At 38.8% G+C, this 18645-nt stretch overlaps 1 protein-coding gene across 3 annotated transcripts in view; it reads left to right on the plus strand.

Moving 5' to 3' along the window:
- Positions 1-16685, plus strand: part of TLN2 (talin 2) — a 206444-nt gene extending 189759 nt beyond the window's left edge. For all 3 annotated transcript variants that reach the window (XM_052806996.1, XM_052806995.1, XM_052806997.1), the window contains exons 54-58: positions 4181-4306; positions 7659-7721; positions 7819-8001; positions 12439-12564; positions 13519-16685. In XM_052806996.1, coding sequence (XP_052662956.1) covers positions 4181-4306; positions 7659-7721; positions 7819-8001; positions 12439-12564; positions 13519-13647 — 627 coding nt within the window. In that variant the 3' untranslated portion in view covers positions 13648-16685. The remainder of the gene's footprint in view (positions 1-4180; positions 4307-7658; positions 7722-7818; positions 8002-12438; positions 12565-13518) is intronic.
- The last annotated feature ends 1960 nt before the right edge of the window (positions 16686-18645 follow it).

The raw sequence follows: 18645 nt of genomic DNA on the forward strand, positions 1-18645 counted from the left end.
TTTTTTTTTTTTCCTTTCTTTCCTGTTTTCCATTTTTGGAGGGTCAAGTGTCTTGTAACATAGCCACATATTCCTCCTGTTATACAAATATGCTACTGGCTGTAAAATAACAACGCCCCCAAATCAGTAATTTTTTTTAAGAAGAAAAACATTTTCTCTAATAAAAACTACATGCTTCACTAATACTGGAAAAAGAACACTTAAGGAAAAAGGTGCGGTAGATGAGGTACAACAGCAGAGAGCATTGCTGTACCTACCCTATTCTGTTGGTATGCTCTTCATGCTTCTATGCAGGCTTATGCCTTCAAACACAAGTGTCTTTAGTAGTCAGTAAGAATTCCCTGCTGTTAGCTTTCAGCAGTTTGTCCTTTTTTTTTTCCCAAGATGAATCAAACCTGGATGCCTTTTTCTGCAGGACTCTGTGTGATATGTTTGATATATTAGGTTGTTATTTAATCCAACTATATATCAAACATATTCCTACAGTGTCCTGCCCTGTCTCCGGGGGTTTTAACATAGTGGAAGGCAATATGAAGGAGTACATTCACTCACAAGCAGGTTTAGAAGACTTCCTGCAGACTCCTAATCTGATTTAAAATATATACATGAAGGGCTCCTTCATCAGTAGAGTTGCTCTTGGAGGGTCTTTTAAGTTGTGTAGGGCCTTTTATGACAGTGAGCAGCAGCTGTGCCAAGAGCTGACTTTCACTGAAATAGTTATTGTGTTTTCCATGGCTCAGTGCAGTAACTTACTCATATTGTTCTTCTCTTTATGAAATAGAAAATGAGCGCTGCTTCAAAATAAAATGGTTTGTCTTTTGTAATTTTTTTCTACTGTTTAGCAATGAGGTTGAGGGCTCATTTGTTCTCATATGAACCCTGACTTTATTTATGCTACCCCTAATAATGGAGATTCTATAGAAAACTGGTTAAAATACAGTACACATTTTCAGGATATTCATGCTACAGACTTTGTAGCTAGCCTAATAATTTTGGTTTGTGTGTTCCAGTGACTTCATTTTCCAATCCATTTATACCCATACATAGTCGATAACAGCTTATTAGTTTAAGCTTGTGGAAAAAGAGATACTGATTTTCATGGGGGCTACTTGAGGAAGAGGAAGCTAATCACTTGTCTCATAGATCTGGTTTTCTAAAGAAACTCAAGTAGCCCTCTCAACTAACTAAAATTTTACAAAGTTAAATTTTCTGCCATGTAGCACATCATTGCTCCTAACTTTGTTCATGAAGGCAGTTCATGCAAACTGACACATTGTGAGGGTACTGTTAATCAGTGTGAACTTAAGACAGTTCAGGACACACTCTTTAATATGGCTTCTCTTGTAGGGCGTTTTGCTGTGTTCAGTCTTGGACTGCTACATGTCCTTATTGCTAAGGAATGCTCTTTGGAGAGTACAGGCAGGTAAACATACCCACAGCGCTGACTGAGCCTTGTGCCTGCTTCCCCATATCAAACATGAGTATCCAGCTCTTAGAAGTCATACCTGAAAATGCTGAAGCGAAAACTGCGGGGAAGGACTAGAAAACAAAGATTTGTTAGAAAAGATGAAAACTCAACAGAAGTTCCACAGTTTGAGTGCTGTGTAAGGCTGCTCCACAGAAGGGATCAACTGCCAACAGCAATTTTTTTTTTCTTTTTTTTCTAGCAATAAAAAGTTGTGACATGACAGGAAATAAAGGATTTGGAAGTTTGAGAAACTCGGGGTGTGGTTTCTTCTCCCCACCCCCCAAATTTCAGTAGACTTGGAAAGAAAGTCATTTGGTATTCGGTGGGGGGCAGAAATCTGTTATCTGATGAGATACTGAAGTTTAGCTATCTGTTTTTCTGCTGAGCTTTACGTGCTGCTCCATGGTGGAAGTTAATCCAGCCATTATACAATAGCATTCTCAGTAATGCAAGATTTGATTTCTCTGCATTCCCTTTGAAAGTAGTAATTTTTGCTTTGCACGTATGTGCAACATTCAGTCCACTCACTATGCTGAACTGAGTTCAAACAACTACTTTTCTTCAGCCTCTTTTTGGTGGCTGTTTTTTTGCAAATTGAATACCATCTGGGTACATACACGGCTGCCTAATAGAACAGAGGATGGCCATGGGCATTTTATTACACTTTACGCAAGAGCGACACCTCCTTTATATTAAATAAGCAGATAGTGAAACGCTCCCTCGCTTAAGTTTGAATTCCTGACAATGCTGACATATAAAGAATAATGCACGTAATATATATTGTTATGTTGGAAATGAAAATTTAAAAACTCTAAATAACAGGGAGCCTTAAACATAAGTAAAAGTCCAATAACAGTCTGTTAAATTGACTGTCACCCAGTGGTACTTTTGTTGATGTTTCAGTTTAAGTCTTCAGTCAACTTAAATCAAAGTCAACAATGCATCTATTTTAATAATGAAAAGAAATCTGACAGTGACCTCACTGAATTCCATTTAGTCACTTTGGTTTTGTGATGTCGTGATTGAAGTAAGAGTTTTATACATAAGACTTGAGGCCTGTTGCATAAATTCAGGACCAATGTGATTACCACTTAGATAAAATAATGGTTATGATGTTACGTTGCAAGCATTGCCAAAAATTCATGTGGAACATGACTTGCTCACTTTACAAAGCCATTTTTTATACTCTTATTACAAAGATATATGCTTCAGTTGATGGGATTAGCCCAATAGAAAGGCAAGACAAATACTTTTCCTTGAATTAGGTGGCTTCTCCTAAAGGATAAGAAGAATTTTTAAATGCCAAACAACTTCATCTACACATCAGTTTTTATTTTCAGATCATTCCGTTTTTCTAGTGTCTATGGATGCTATGGTTTCATCTCCTGGACTTTTAGTTATGTGGCAGTTATATGGAAGTGCTGTAGGACTGAGCACTGTTTGATGTGCCATTTTGTAATGATTTGTAATTATTCATAATTATCTTTTATTACTTTGTAATTGACTACTATTTCATCAGATTGCAGTAACAAGAGAACTAAACCTGACTTAAATTTAGATGGATGAGCTTAGATTTGCAAATGAAGTGCCCAGTTTTCTAACTCAAAGCCCACTTAGCTGGTGTTCCTAAAGTTAGTTATTTGACACAAAAATGCTGTGGTTGCATAAGCTGGAAGAAACCTGTATTTCAAAAGCCTCATCTCTCACAAGGTGGTCTATTCTGGTATTGTATCCACTAGCCCTACTGGTCATACTGCATTGGATTCTGGTAGGCTTGTGATTTGATCACAAACAAAATACATTCTGTTGGTTTATTTTGTACAAAAACCAATCAGAATACTTGGCCTAGGCCTGGTTCTGTTTAAAATAACAATAACCATTTATCTCCATTTTGTTAACTGTTCAGAAGCTAGTAAGCATGCTTAAATGGATAAATGTTTTCAGTATTTGTTTAAATGATTAGAAAGTCAGGGAAGTTGTTGTTTAATGGAACAATAGATTTGCATTTTAAATAGCAAGAAGCCTTATTAGGAACAGCTGATCTCTCTATTTGCACATGCTTGTTGAAAGACACGTTTGGATGGCTGAAGTGTGGCAGACAGACCTTTGGAACTTCATATCTCCAAGATGACTAAACTGGACTGCTTCACAATGCCGCTCTCTGTGAAATGACAGCTCTTACCAAAAGCTGTTAAATCTATGCACTTGCTTGGTATCTACGTTACATTTCTTAGTACAGGTTAATGAGACAATATACATTTATCACTGTTCTTTTTTAATGCTTTAAGTATTTAGAAAATGCTCTACCTAGTTCAGCAATTCTGGAAGCCAGTATTATAGCTCTACGAAGATAATCTTGGTATGGAAAAACAAAAATTTCTTTTCAGACCTGCACTTTCCTGAATGTAGTTTTGAGTAGCCCTAGTGGAGGTAATGTATTAGCAAGCTGAAGGCAATTCTTTAAGTATCTTGTCTGGTACTCAATTTCACGTGTGAGCAGCCACAAGGGCAACTTAATATTTAAGTTCACTTATGTTGACTTCCAGCTTTAGTCCACATGAAACTCCTTTGCAGAAAATGGTGTTGTAGGTCTGATTGAATTTACTGATGTGTTCCAAAATCTTCTTGTCTCACTTTGTACATGTCCTCAATCTTGAAAATACAACTGCTTTCAGGTGAATAATGTGTGACATTGTTCTTTCTTGGTTATAGCAAGCAGATGAGACACTGGATTTTGAAGAACAGATCCTGGAAGCAGCTAAATCCATTGCAGCTGCTACCAGTGCCCTTGTGAAGTCAGCTTCAGCAGCCCAGAGAGAACTGGTGGCACAGGGAAAGGTGGGTAAACAGGACAAGTAGCAACAGTAGGCGGGGAGAGCATCAAAATTGCATCTAGTCTCTTAACTGTTCTCTGTTAAAACAGTAGGAAAGGAGCTTGGGAATGACTAATGAAAATATAAATCTTTCCATTGCTCATCACAGTACATGGCCCAGGCCTGGTTCTGTTTAAAAAAAAAAAAAAACAAAACACAATTATGTTTATTTAAACCTCGCAAGTGTAATCAAGTGTTTGGCTCTTCAGATGTTTCAGCTGTGGGGAAGTTTTGTGTCTGTGGGTTTGTTTGTTTTTTTTTTTTTTCATTTCATGAAGATCTGTGATTCAAGCTAGTAATGTATAGTCCCACAAGACAGCTTGTGGATCCAAAACCAAATGTCACAGTATACAATACCACTCTGGACCAGAACAGCAAAGGGCCTCACTAATTGTGCCCTCAATGTTTTGTTGTCTGATTCGATGGGGACACAGGCCTGTATGCGAATTCAGTACATTTAAGTGGACGTGCTTGTAGTTATTGTTGGGACCAACGGAAGGAGTGCTTATAACATGTGTCATCCTTTTGGTCTGGTCGGGATTGAGGTCTTTGTAATTCATTTCATATCCATCACTGTTTTTTTTCCCAGTGAATATACTTTGAAACTTAAAATCTGAACATCAGATATGTTTCCTGTGAGAACAATTTGTTATAGAATCGTTGTTGTATAGTTATGGTTTCCAATTTCATCTAATTCTTTATTCTGAGCAGACAGTGTCATGGATCCTGTCACAAAAGCGCTGTGCTGTCTACTTCAGCTAGGATTCCTGGGGAGCTTGTGCTTCTAGTTCCAACAGGAGCACAGAGCACTTGTTTCAGAACAATAGTGATGTAACTCTTTGAAAAGACCCACCATGAGCTGTAGCTGTTGAACTTATCAATAATGCGTAAAACAAGATATTATTAATACCCATTGAAATCTGGCTGTGGAGACAGTCCAAAAAAATGAGAATTTTTACTTACCTGCTTCACTTAGATTATTGTGCAGTCTGCTTTTATGTGATAAGACCTGTTCTTACTTAGTTTCATTATGATATACAGCTTGCTTTACTTTCCTCACCACCACCACTGTAAAGTTATACAGAATAATACAGAAAGTATTTCTATCCTGGTACCAGCCCTGAATCGCCCTCAGGTAGTTTTGGCTTCTTTGCTCCCACAGATACATTTCTATTTGTGTCTTTCAGATTGAGGTTAACAGTGCTTGCATCTTATTCCATCCAAGTTCAGATAATTGCTAAAACTACTTTAATCTGTCTGAGGAAAGCTGTAGCATGCTGTTCTAATAGAAGCACACCTGTCAAAATATAGTGCCATATTAGCAGATCTCTTCAGCCTGCTTTACTGACTTTAGCCATTTTGCTTTATCCATCACTATTCTATAGTAACTCGCTGAAAGATCAGGAATTTTTGCAGCAAATGGCTTTTACTGGTAGTTTCTTGCCTGTTTGGAGGATCTGCAAATAATACTGTGCTCTTTAAGGGAAGAAATAAATCCCAACCAAAATGAAAATGTAATGAAACATCAAACTTCAGAATTGTTTATGGCACATCCTCTCATTATGATATGTCTCACAAATAAATAAAGCCATTAAGATACTTCTGAAGTAATGAAGCCCTAACCTGTTTTCCTTCTCTTCTTTCTTTACTAATTACTAGTGCTTAGGTAATTGTCACTACAGGGTATCTTCTGACTGCTGTGGCAGCCTGTATCTCCAGGTCAGCCAGAAGGACAGGAAGGTGGCTTCTAAAATGACTGACCAAATTCTTGCCCATAGTGAATGGCTCCAACCTGCCTGGTGGGAAGAGTTTGTTATTGATATTGGGGGGAAACATTTTGCTTTTGTAAGAAACCTTCTGAGGCATGTGGTATGGACTCCTCCCAGAAAAGCATGGCTGGCATGTAAGTGGGAAAGACAAGTTTGATCTGCTCCACAACCATCACTTCAGTACTGAACAGTAAATGGTACTGACTATTGGCTTAGATTCCTCACTGACCTTTTTATTTGGTATGGAGGCAGTGGGAAATTCTTACCCAACTGCATGGATATGTGCAAACTAGGCACGTTCTTGTCCCAAATAAATTTCTGACATTGCTTGGTAAAGGCTGTGGAAGTATCTTTACAAGGCAAATTGGTGCAATATTGTAGTTGAAGAGTTTGCTAAAGATATTTTAAGTGAAACTACTTTCCCCTGTGGAACTGCTATAAAAGAATTAATTTGATGTTAGGCAACCATTTCCATTTCTGCAGTATAGGTGAAATCTGGGAAGTTGGATCTGGTCTGTCCTCTTCCACACCACCCTCCTATTCACTCACTCACACATGTGCACACACACACAGTTCAGACACCACTAGCCAGACTCCTGCATCTGTGGTGTAATTAAAATACGTATTCTGGGGATGATTAGGCAAGAAAACCTTGAAACCTAAAGAGTTCAGGGATGTAGTGAATTCATTTGTATAACTGATTTCTCAGTTATACAAACATGTCACCATAGCTATGAGAGAACACATCTTCTGTTTATGTTGATGCTACACATAAGGATTCAATTCTGATCCATGGGATCCTGACTGTGCATTAATCCCTGTTACCATTTCTTTTAAAATGCAACAAGTTTCTGGACCATGTTCATATTTCACATCTTCCACCTTCTCTCCCAAAAACTCCCAGACCCAGGCAGGTGGGGAGGTGGGGGGGGTGCGTGCTGGCAACCAACTGTAGAATTTTATTTCATTGTTTTCATCTGACGTGGGAAGAAAACTGTCTCCTGGTTGTTGCTAGTACTGCTGATGCCATGAACACTTCAGTAGATGAGCCACGCAGAAAAATGGGCTGCTTTTCTCAAATGCCATTTTAGGCACAAAGGGAGTTAGGGGGCTTCCCTGTGGAGCTTTCTGGTTTGTACCTTCCCATAGTGCCAGAGTCAGAAGAGATTCAGGAATGATGTAAATCCAGATGTGTTGTAGAGACAGAAATAACTTATTTTAAAGGCCAGGAGATTAGGAGCTACTACTTCAACTGTTGCTTAGGCCAAAGTCTCGGCTGCAACAATCATTACTCTGGGACTTCTATACATGTTCCAAGGATGGGGCAATTCAAGCAGTGTACCAAGTTGGACACTACATGAGCAGGCAGATGTGTGTTGGAAGCACACTTATGCTGACGACTAACTTTCAGTTGGATTTTCTGCTCCTGTATGTGCTGGGACAGTCACAGGTGTTTCCTTTTTTCATGGATTACTGTTTGTCTAAATCTGAGACAAAGCAATTGTATTTTCTGTCTCATTGTAAGCCATCTCTGAACTGTTTTTTCAGGTTGGAGCAATCCCTGCAAATGCAGCTGATGATGGACAGTGGTCTCAGGGACTTATTTCCGCTGTGAGTAACTTCTCCTCTTAAGGAAAACTAGCACCTTCTCTGAAGAAACAATATCCTGTGAGAATACGCAGTGACTTTTTTTTTTACTGTCTTCTAGGCCCGAATGGTGGCAGCTGCCACCAGCAATCTCTGTGAAGCAGCTAATGCCTCAGTACAAGGCCACGCTAGTGAGGAGAAGCTCATATCATCTGCTAAACAAGTGGCAGCTTCTACAGCACAGTTGCTTGTGGCTTGCAAAGTGAAGGCTGATCATGACTCTGAAGCCATGAGGAGGCTACAGGTACTTGTGTTCTTAATTACTGAAAACCCATAGTAGTGCTCTGTAAATGCTGTTTTAGCACTGCGTGAACAAACCCTGAATTTTAGGAATGGTTTCTTGAATTTTCAGAATTCTGTTCAGGTTTTTTTTCCTTGTGGGATTCTGGGGCACTTTCATTTATCAAGGGTGAAGTGATGTGCATTTGTCATTATTCAGCAGCTATAGCTCACTTCACTGCTTGTTTTATTCTTCATTTTTAAAAGATGTTCAGAGATGCAAATGTTGACTGGCCTGTGCCAAGCCCTGGTTTAGGTGCAATACTGATAGATTCATACTCATGATAAGCCACAGGAATACATGAGCTGAGAACATTTACTACATGCATTTCTATAGCAACTGAGTATAGTTGGTTTCTCTGCAATTATTCTGCATTCAGTTAGACTCCCAGTGAGCTTGCAAACAGGTAAGCACACTTAACTTGGTTGCACATGAGAATCCTTCTGACCTCTGCAAGATTATGCACATGTTCAACAAAGTACTTGCCTAAGTGCCAGCCTGGGTTGTGGTCAGTTTTCCTTTGTTTCTAGGAGTCAAGAGACAGCAATTGTAGATAGAACATTTCTAAAATGGAGAATCATTGTTGGACAAAAACAAGAACAGAAACTGATGCAACTTCTCACTCAGCTAAAGTCTGATTTAACTTTTTTACATGAAACTGGTTCCCTTTTACATTACCCATCCATTTCATATTGAGCTTCTCTGAACTATTACTGAATTAACACTGTCTTATGACGGGTAAAATCTAATGTCTTCAGCAGTTTTGTTTAAGGGTGTTCATTTTAAAAATTACTACAGCCTTCTCTGACATCCTGTTCTGCAGGCTGAGCCTGGAATGTAAGAACTATTCCAGCTCCTTTTTTCATACCATCAACATGGAGTGTCTTTGGTGATAGTGAAACTTCCCCTTTTTCTCTTATTTGTACAGATGCTACTAATGGACATTCAGTATAACGGTTCATGTATGGATAGGTAGAACCAAGTCCAACAAATACATATGACTAAGTATCTGTGTAAGCAAGAAGAATGGATTAAATACTTAGGAGGAAAAAATAAATGTATGAGTGTGTGGAAAATCTGAGTGAGTTTGTTTCTATAGAAAACAGTGGTAATGTTATCTCTAGGGATGAGATGGTTTTAGTGCTTTATAGTGGATTCATATAGATTGACTTTGTGAAGGGTCTGTGGGGGAGGTATCAGTATCTGGAAGATAGTTCTGACTGTAATGCAACCTGCACTTCAATATCCAAATGCCAAGATGGGTCTGAAGGAATTTTAAATGTGGAACAAATAATAGAAACATGAACAAAATAAAGTACTAGAGACTGTGTTTTCTCAGCTCTGCCAGGAAATTAAGGGTACTCAGTCACTGTAGGCAAATATTACTAAATAGACATTGAATGTGAAAAGCTGGAAGGGAATGTGAAAAGGAAACAAGCCTAAGCACGGACTGAAATTGAACTTTGCCACTTTACCAAGCTTCGTATTAGTCCCAAAATGAATAATGAAGGGAAAAGCAGTTTGCACTTGGAAATAATGTCCTTTATCATAGCACAACCAGTGAGTTGATGTCTACCAAATATTTTTACTGGTGGATTTGCCAAAACTACTGAGGCTTTTCAGCTGGCTTTGGCCCCCACACAAATGTTTTCACATAGCTTTAATCAGTAGCTTAGGTTCAGGAGTTTGAGTATATTAGTTTTCTGTTTCCTACCACACAAACAACTGCAAGCTTTGGGAGAAGACATTGGAACTGCATTTCCCATGAATGCTAACTTGGAATGCACTGTTACAGAGTCTGTTCTAAAACTTAAATGAAACAAATGGAAATGTTTCCAATCTCTTTGGATGAGCTCCAGACGGAGCAGAGCAAATTTCAAATAATTTGTCTTTGGGTCATTTCAGGTGGGAAGAGAGTTAAACTGAAAAGGAGATGAAGCTGGAAATATGGAATAGGACTGGGGGGGAGGTGGGGGGCAGGTTCAGAGCTGGTCCGTTGTGGCTTCCCCTCCTAGTGCCAGTGTGTCTCCTGCACATGAGAGCAGGCTGTCTTGGCCAGTGGCCTGTGTGGGAACCAGTGTTCTCAGCACATATGACACCTGGGGACATCAGGAACCATGGGACAGAGAACTCTTCTACTGTTCTCTCTCACTGCCTGTCACAACACTGCAACACTACCCTTTTTCTGCACATTGTGAAGGCATTAATGTTGTTTATTGGTGGTGTTGAGTGATTTGCTGTTAGATACTAGGGTTTAGTATTTAATACAAGAACAGCCTTACTGGATCAGACCAGAAGTTCATTAAGCCCAATCTATATCCTGATTCCAGCAGTGGCCAATAGGAAATGCTTAGGGAAGCAAGTAAGAAAAGGGTAAGCATACGTGATACTATTCTCTACTATGTTGTTAGATTCCAAGCATTTTCAACTCAGGAACTTCCCAAGCTGGACGCAGATTCTGTATCTTTAGTAACCCTCAGTGGTTTTCTCCTCTTAATTTATCCAGTCCTCCTTGACCCCATGTAAACCTTTACAGTCTAATTAACACTTCCTGGGCAGTAGATTAAGCTAGGACAGCTGTACCTATGTCTGCCCCAACCTGCTTCTGCAGGTTTAAATCCACACAGTACAAACAGCTGAATGACATGCAAATCCACTCCTGCAGCACACATCTCAAATTTAATTTACAGGACAGGCACCTTCCCAGTGCAGGGGTTCTAGCAAGATTTAACCATTCACATCCTTCTCTTCATGAAGCATTCAGTTGCTCTTGAGAGTGCCTGGTACAAAGTACTGCTGTGCAGCAATACGGAAGTCAGTTTGAGCAGCAATAAATTTGGGTCACTTTGACCAGGCTATGTTACTGCAGGAGCGGTGATAAAATGTTGCTGCTGGTATCCCAACTAAATTCTTCATAATTCAGTAAGATACCTCTCCATAGCATTCCACTGTGCACTGAAGACTTACCCATGGTAACAGGTGATCTAGGTGTTCCTCTTGCTCAGGAGATGGAAATATCTTTGAATGGTGCTCTGTCCCATTCTCTAAAGCTGTTTCTTTGCTAAAGCACTTGAAATACATTTGGGGGCCCACCTTTCAGTATTTGAATGTATAATTGAGTAGCAAACATAGCTAGGTCTCCCAGTCAGTCCCTCAGAGTGAGTGACCCATGACCCCTCTTAGCGCTAAGTCCACATCAGCCCAGAAGTTTCTTTTCCTCTCTGTCCTGACATTGATGAATAGATAAAGAGGTGGAAAGGAGGAGGATTCCAGTAAGAGCCAAGGTCAAATTTTGGTGTAGCAACCAATTTAAAATACAAAATATCAGACATAAGACTTACCTGGGACTCACAAATTTAAAGGACTGCCAGTGGTATATGAAAGATCTCATTTACACCGCCATGTGCGGTACCCATTAAACCATGGACTGTTTTTCTCCCGGAGACAGCTTTCCACCACTTTCACCAGCTCTTAGTACACTGGAGCAAATTCAGTGCCAGATCTTACGATGCTGAGCCCTATACTACCATCACCTGTCTGCACAGGATATTTCCTAGCCAATGGTCTCCAAGACCTTAGTGCTTCAAAAAAGGTGCCAGCTCCATCTTTTAGCTTTAGTAGAAGAGAGGTTTGCATTTTGTTTGTGACAGGGACTCTTCTTCCACTCATTGCCATGGGCGTCACAGTAGGAGATTCCAAGGCCGCTCCTCTGGTATCCTCCTCTGTATCCATTAAACCAGTGCCTGTGGACATGGTCATTACTGAGTGTGCAGTGTGGAATTTCTACTGCCAATATGTATTATAGCATAGCAGAGATAGCTTTGTCAATGCAGGTAGCTTAGTTACCTTTTTCTTTTTGATGCACAATTGCTGACACTACTCAGTTTAGACAACAAAAGATGTATTACAAATGTTTGACTGTTTATCTTTGGAAATCTGAGAACTTTTAAGGAAATAAAAGTTTAAATGTGAGATAATCATGGCTGTGTAAGTGGCTAATTTGCCCTGATGAAAGTCTATTAATTTAAAACTTCATTGCCTTAAAATGTTTCTCTATACTTTAGCTTTCATTTTCTGTTCTTCTTCCTCAAAAAAAACCCCAAACTCATTAGTGTTGTGCATAACATAACTTGTGATTTCATCCACTGTCTTATTTCAGAGTAGGGGGACAAATAAATCTCATCTGTGACTTTCCCAACTTCCAGCTTCTTAAATAAAGGAATTGTGTTCCTCTCTGTACCATTGATTTTGAAAGATTAATTTGCTTTTCACTGGGAAAAACAAAACAAAACACACCTTTCCTGTGTAGTCAAGCAAAGATGTTTTAGTTTTGATGCTTACGTGAATCCATGTTAGTTATGCATTTTTGTTATTACTAAATTTCTTTTGTCTTTTTCAAAGGCTGCAGGGAATGCTGTCAAGCGAGCATCAGACAATCTTGTCAGGGCGGCCCAAAAAGCAGCATTTGGGAAAGCAGAGGATGATGACGTTGTGGTCAAAACAAAGTTTGTGGGTGGCATTGCTCAGGTTGGTACAATCACCCAAGAAGTAAAGCAGAGAAAAACTATCACAGAAATGTAGCATAGTGTTACAATGTCCATCTGCTGCATTGCAGGCTGGACAAATCTATGTAGAAATCTATAATAAATTACTTAATGCCTTACTGTTAGGTAACCACTGATGGAACAGCAAAGTGATATGCTGTAAGATGTCTACACTTCTTCATTGAGCATTTACCGTAATAGCAGTTACCATTGTCCAGTATCTTTTATGTTTGTTCTGATTAAGTTAATGGTTCTTTTCAAACTCCTCTTATGTACTTTAAATATTCCCAAATCTTAATGGAACACTAGTTTTTATGTATATAATCAAAGAAATAGAGAGTGAGAGTTAAGAACTGATGACACTTCATTACTGTGACCATAATAAATATGGGGAAATAATAACAGTATTTAAAAATAGATTCCAAGGCTTTGAGGTTGTACCAACTTCTGGATTCACTGTTGTGAATGAGGAACACCACATACTGTGGTCACTACTTAAAAGATACTTAAATTTATCATTTCTGCATGTCTGTAGTACTGTCATTTTTCCTTTGGCATTTTGAGATGCAGGAAAATACTGTGGATACCTGCAGTAATGAGTGTTCAATTTTACTACATGTGCTAACCCCTCACCCCAATGAACGTTGGGGGAGCACAGCACTATAAAATCTGTCATGGATGTATGGTAAAACTATGCTGGTAGATTCTTTTTTTCTTTTTTTAGTTCTCTTTAAGAAACAAGTGGGAATATGATACTGTTCTTGATGGCGTAGTCCTGGAACGTAAAAAAATTTGAGCAATTCTTGCTGAAGTAATTAAAACTTGGTGCTTCTCTGGAGAATGCTCAAGGCCTAGCTGTGACTGGTGTCATGGAGAAAGAAATCTTGTTGTACAGACGGTATTCCTTGCTGTCATAATTCATGCTTCTGTTTTCTAGATCATTGCAGCCCAAGAAGAAATGTTGAAGAAGGAAAGAGAGCTGGAAGAGGCAAGGAAAAAACTGGCTCAGATCCGCCAACAGCAATACAAATTTCTACCTACAGAGCTCAGAGAAGATGAGGGTTAACCTGCTGAGATTTTCTTCTTTTTCTTTTTTTGGCCTTTTTCTTTTTTTTTTTCTCTTTTTCCTTTTTTTTTTTTTTTTTTCCCCTTGTCTTTTAAAGAAATAAGCTAAAGGGGGACAGTACAGTGAGAACTGCTCTGACAACATTCTGGTATGCCAAGCACTTACCTAAATAAACTGCCTGTCGTAACTTTGGATGAGCAGAGGGCAATAAACACTTGTTCTTTCTCATCTGGTCAGCTGAGGTGCATGATGATCAAATAATGGTACAGTGTTAGGTTCATCATTCCTGTTCCTTTCTTGACTCAGGAGAGAATGTTTCACTTTTTACTAAAGATACTAAGTCAGTATTATTGTCACTTTCCTGATGCTTGAGGTATTTATCGTTCCTTGACTTGTTATAAAACATTCATAATATTAATAGGAAAACAGTCAAGAAATCTTTCATATGATAAATATCACGAGCTGGTGGTTCTCCCCCAACTACCCTTGTAAAAAGAAGACCAAGATGGAGAAGGATGTATGTCTGAGTGGAGAAACACGCATGAGTGTGGGTCTGAAGAAGATGCCTGTCCTCTTTCAGTGTTACATAGCTCGTTCACCCCAAAACTGGAGGAATTGTCTCTGCACCTGTTTGCACTAGTAGTATTACTCCTTACCTGATACTAACAAGCTTCTGCTTGTACAGTATTTAGGTTTACAAAATGTGGCAATAGCCATTCTTTAAAGAGCTCAGAAAACAAAGAAATGGAAACCTTGTCACTGCCTCAATAATAGCAGGTTCATGAAGGAAAATGCTGTTTCAATTATATACCTCTAATGTGTGACTACTTTTACAGTATTATACACACATACACATGCTCTAACATTAGACTGAATAGTTTGCATTTTGTTTTTTAATTGAAGTTATCTGGTTTGTACTGTGGGATTTCTGTTAGAATGTATGTTAGTTAAAAAAGGGAAATGCCCAGTACAACAAAAGACTATCACAAGTCTTGCTATTCTTTTAATAATTTCATTTATAATTATTTTGTTTTGAAACCTGTGGGTATTGTAGGAGAAAAGAATAAGTGATTTACAAGTAGACTTTTCCTGTAATATATTTTTAAAAAATCTGGATTCTAGGGAATTTGTTTTCATAGTTGGTATTGATGAAAATGTACTCACCAAGGAATTGCAGAGAAGGAATAGCAGCAATCTATCAGCAATCTTTGTCTTCAACTGCAGAAAGGTATGGTATGCTCTCAATATCTCTGTTGTGACCTAAACAATAGCAATATGGGTAGAGTGAGTAACACATTTTACCCTGTCAAAGAAAGAACACAAATCACAGCAACTTTTAACTAGCAAAAGCTAAACTATTTGACTAACTACAGAAACACCATCTCTCCTAAAAACAATTTCCAACATGCCTCCAACTCCACTCGACCCCTCTTAAACAACGTCAAGTCTATTTAGGTCAAAGGATGTTGCCAGTCTAGTCCTTCTGAAGGCTGTGCTGTCATTTAGATGCCTGCCAAGTACATTCAGCTGAGCCTGTTATGTTATATGCATACCCACCTAGTTGTCATTGTTGCAGAAATACTTGTCTTGTAGACTCAAAAGTAACCCCCCTAGTGGTAGGTTTACCAGTTTAGATAGTGCTAACTCCTCATTTAAGTTACCTGCATGAGATAGAATTATCAGGAATTTTGTCACACTAGTGTTCAATATATAGCAAAAAATGACTAGAGAATTAATAAATATTAAAGCGTACAAAGATTTTTATTGTTAGAGTCTCTTCTCTGGTACTGACATATTTCAGACTCAGTAGAGCTGCTGGAGAATCCACAGTCATGAGGAAAAAATTGGCAAATCCCAAATGGAATCACTGGCATCAACAGATGCGCTGTGACTTGTAGGCTTGTGTGCGTATGCAAATGTTTACTATCAGAGACGTGCAATTCAGAGTTCTGTAATTTTCCACTTCAGCACAACTGATTTGATTTTTTTTCACTCAATTCACTGTTAGCAGTGTCACAGAATCTCAGTCTTAAGAATTCCTACACCAAAAAAAAGGCTTCCTGTAAATTTCTAGGTAGAAGGCTAAATTGGTGTTTATTGCTGTAAGACCCAAATAAAGACAGCTCTAATGATAGGGATTTTCTGCTGCAGTTCGTAGGTCCAGCATCTTTGCAGTTTATGGCTCTTTCTCTTTTTTTACCTGGATAGCCTCACATTCCCATCTGTTTCCGGAAAGATCCGCAAGACAGATTTGTTACTGCTTCCCTTTCAACCTGTGTTTAACCTATTATTTGGTCTCATTAAATCATGAAGAAAGATGATGCTGTCCTTAGCACCATGCCAATATTTTATTGTAGGTATAATACTGTTGAAATATATTTTGATCAGGATGGTATTTGCCAGTTTGAAAGAAGCCAAAAGCCTGGTCAAATGCAACTCTGTATGGAAATTGTATAGCTAGAAAACTTTATCAGTATGTAGAAGGAAAGAGTATGCTCCAATTGCGTTCCAGATAAATATGTTTGGGAAGTCCATTTTAGCACAGTTATTTTGAGACCTCTCTATTTCTGATTTAATGCCCCCTCTTATTTGACAGGAAGTATTGTTCTTTTTTCTCCTTAGCTATGTGCTCCATAGAGGAACCACAGTCAGATGAGTAGCTGAGCTGAACAACTGAAGTATTTTTTTACTCTGAATTTTGGGTCTTCATTTGGGAAACATCAAGAGAATATAAGCTCATCTAAAGTCTTTCTATTTCAGTTTTTTCTTGCTGTTATAATTTGCAGTATTATGACTGAAGTCCACATGTGAACATCTGTGGAGTTTGGAACTAGTCCATGCATTTATTCGGCATGGACACTTGCAGCAGGAAGTGACAAGTTGGAGTAAGGGATGGAAGCTAGTTAATAAGAATGACAGATGTTTACTTTGTTCTGTTAACTTGTGAAATGGTAAACGAGCTCTGTTGTATCTCACCCTTCTTCATGTGGAATTCACTTTAAGGAATTGTATGCAAATTAAAAGCAAAATGCCTCAAAGTTTTTTGTGTACAAATAGTCTAGTGTTGTTTCCCCAACTACTCAGAAAATAAGTTGAACATTTTATCATTTGTCTAAACTTCTACATCAGAAGCGTCAAAGTAAGAAAAGTTTTAAAGCAAAAATTGAAGGCTAGACTCTTGTTTCATCTGTCCCTTTCCCTTTGATTTTCTGCATCTTCATTACTTAACTCCTAATGAGGGGATGAATACATAATCTAGAAACCTCCTCAATGTAAATATGTTTAGCTCATGAGCACATTTTTGCTTTTAATCAGTCCAAACTGATAAGATACTCACCCCAAGAGTATGGCATGTGCCATCACTACATTTATCTTCCCTACATTTTTTTTTAATCTCTGGTTTTGGATTTTTTTTTTTATGCCTTATACTATAAAAGTTTTGTCCTTATGTAACTGCATCGTGATTAACAGAGAGTTGTCCACCCATTAATTGTCATGATTCCTGAAACCTGCTCTTCCGTATTCACAGTAGTATACATTAACGTACATTGTGGTTGTTCATGTTAATGGAACAACACATTTCTGTGGCACAAAATTTATGATGCCAAATGGAGAAACTGTTTGGTCATGTGTGTTACAAGTCTGTTACAAATTGCTGTTTTGCCTGATCAGAGTACCTGCAATGAAATCCGATAAATTAGTTTGGAGTTAGACAGATGCACAGACTGGATCTGGCTCATGAGCTACTCTTCCTTTAATGTGTGAACTCTCCTTGGCGTAATGCATCGTTCAGTGGAGAGCCATGCAGAGATCCTCGAGCGAATGTCCCTAAGTGCACACACCACTGGCTAGAGCCACGCAGGTGTACTTCAGCCCAAGAAGCAACATCCCTACTTTCATCACAGTGGTCAGGGGGATGCACAGCCAAACGCACACCACTTCGGTCAGCGCTGGGCAGGAGGACCTGGTACTGAGGCACAACACAAGCAGCGTTCATCAGTAGCTGGTGGTTTCAATAATTCTGGCAGAGCAGAGTATCCCCTATGTCAACTGCCTGGAATCAGGTTAGGCCCCTGAATCTGATACTGCCTAGTTGGAGTCAACAAACTCACGTCCTGAACTTTGTGTATTGCTGTTTTCAGCCTGCTGCATGTGAGCTACAGAGAGGTCTCCCGAAGGCACGGTAAAGATTGTGCCAAGCTCTGTGTAATCTGCCTAGCCACTGCATAAAGCAGCTACTGCAGAGGAGTTTTGGGCTGCAATGTTTCAGTGCCGGAGAAATTTAACAAGACGACAATCGATCTAAACTAGACGTGACCCAGTTCAAGGGGCAGGCTGAAGCAACCCCACGTTCTCCGGTGTGGAAATGCTATACCCATGAGAGTTCATATCTGGCAACATGATTCATTTTGCCTAAAGATTACAATCTGTCATTTATTGAGCTACAAATAAGTGCTATTTTGTCACTTTTTAAACTTTTTAAAATTAATAAAGTGGTAAAGACTTCTGATTTTTCTCAAATTAGTACACTTTGTTGCAGTGAAGGAACCTTCTGTTCAAGACAGTTTTGTAATTATATGCTGGAGTTCCCAGGGGGTTGAACACTCACTTTAATGTTTTCCTTTCCTCTCAAAAGTTTTAACCCCAAGAAAGGCACAAAGGAGTTTGTAGTCATGCTGCCACACCATTATGTATAGTATTTATCTGGCCACAAAAATAAATAATATATTTTATTTTTGTCTTCACCAACAATAAGCCCTTGAAGGAATTCCTTTTTTTCTGTGTGTAGGTATTTGTGATGTGTTGCACTGATTATCATACAAAGGATCATTTTGCTCCTTAAGCAAAATAAGGCAGCAGTTGTATCTATCTGCAAGGCTGGGAAAAGGCAGAATTCCCAGGTGATAGAGGAGAATGTTCTATTTAAAGCTCTGCTGCATAGACAAAACTATGAATGCTTATTTTGTGATATATGTCAGTGACCAGTCAATATCCTTA

Source organism: Harpia harpyja, chromosome 14 (genome assembly GCF_026419915.1).
Source record: "Harpia harpyja isolate bHarHar1 chromosome 14, bHarHar1 primary haplotype, whole genome shotgun sequence".
In the NCBI taxonomy this organism is placed as follows: Eukaryota; Metazoa; Chordata; class Aves; order Accipitriformes; family Accipitridae; genus Harpia; species Harpia harpyja.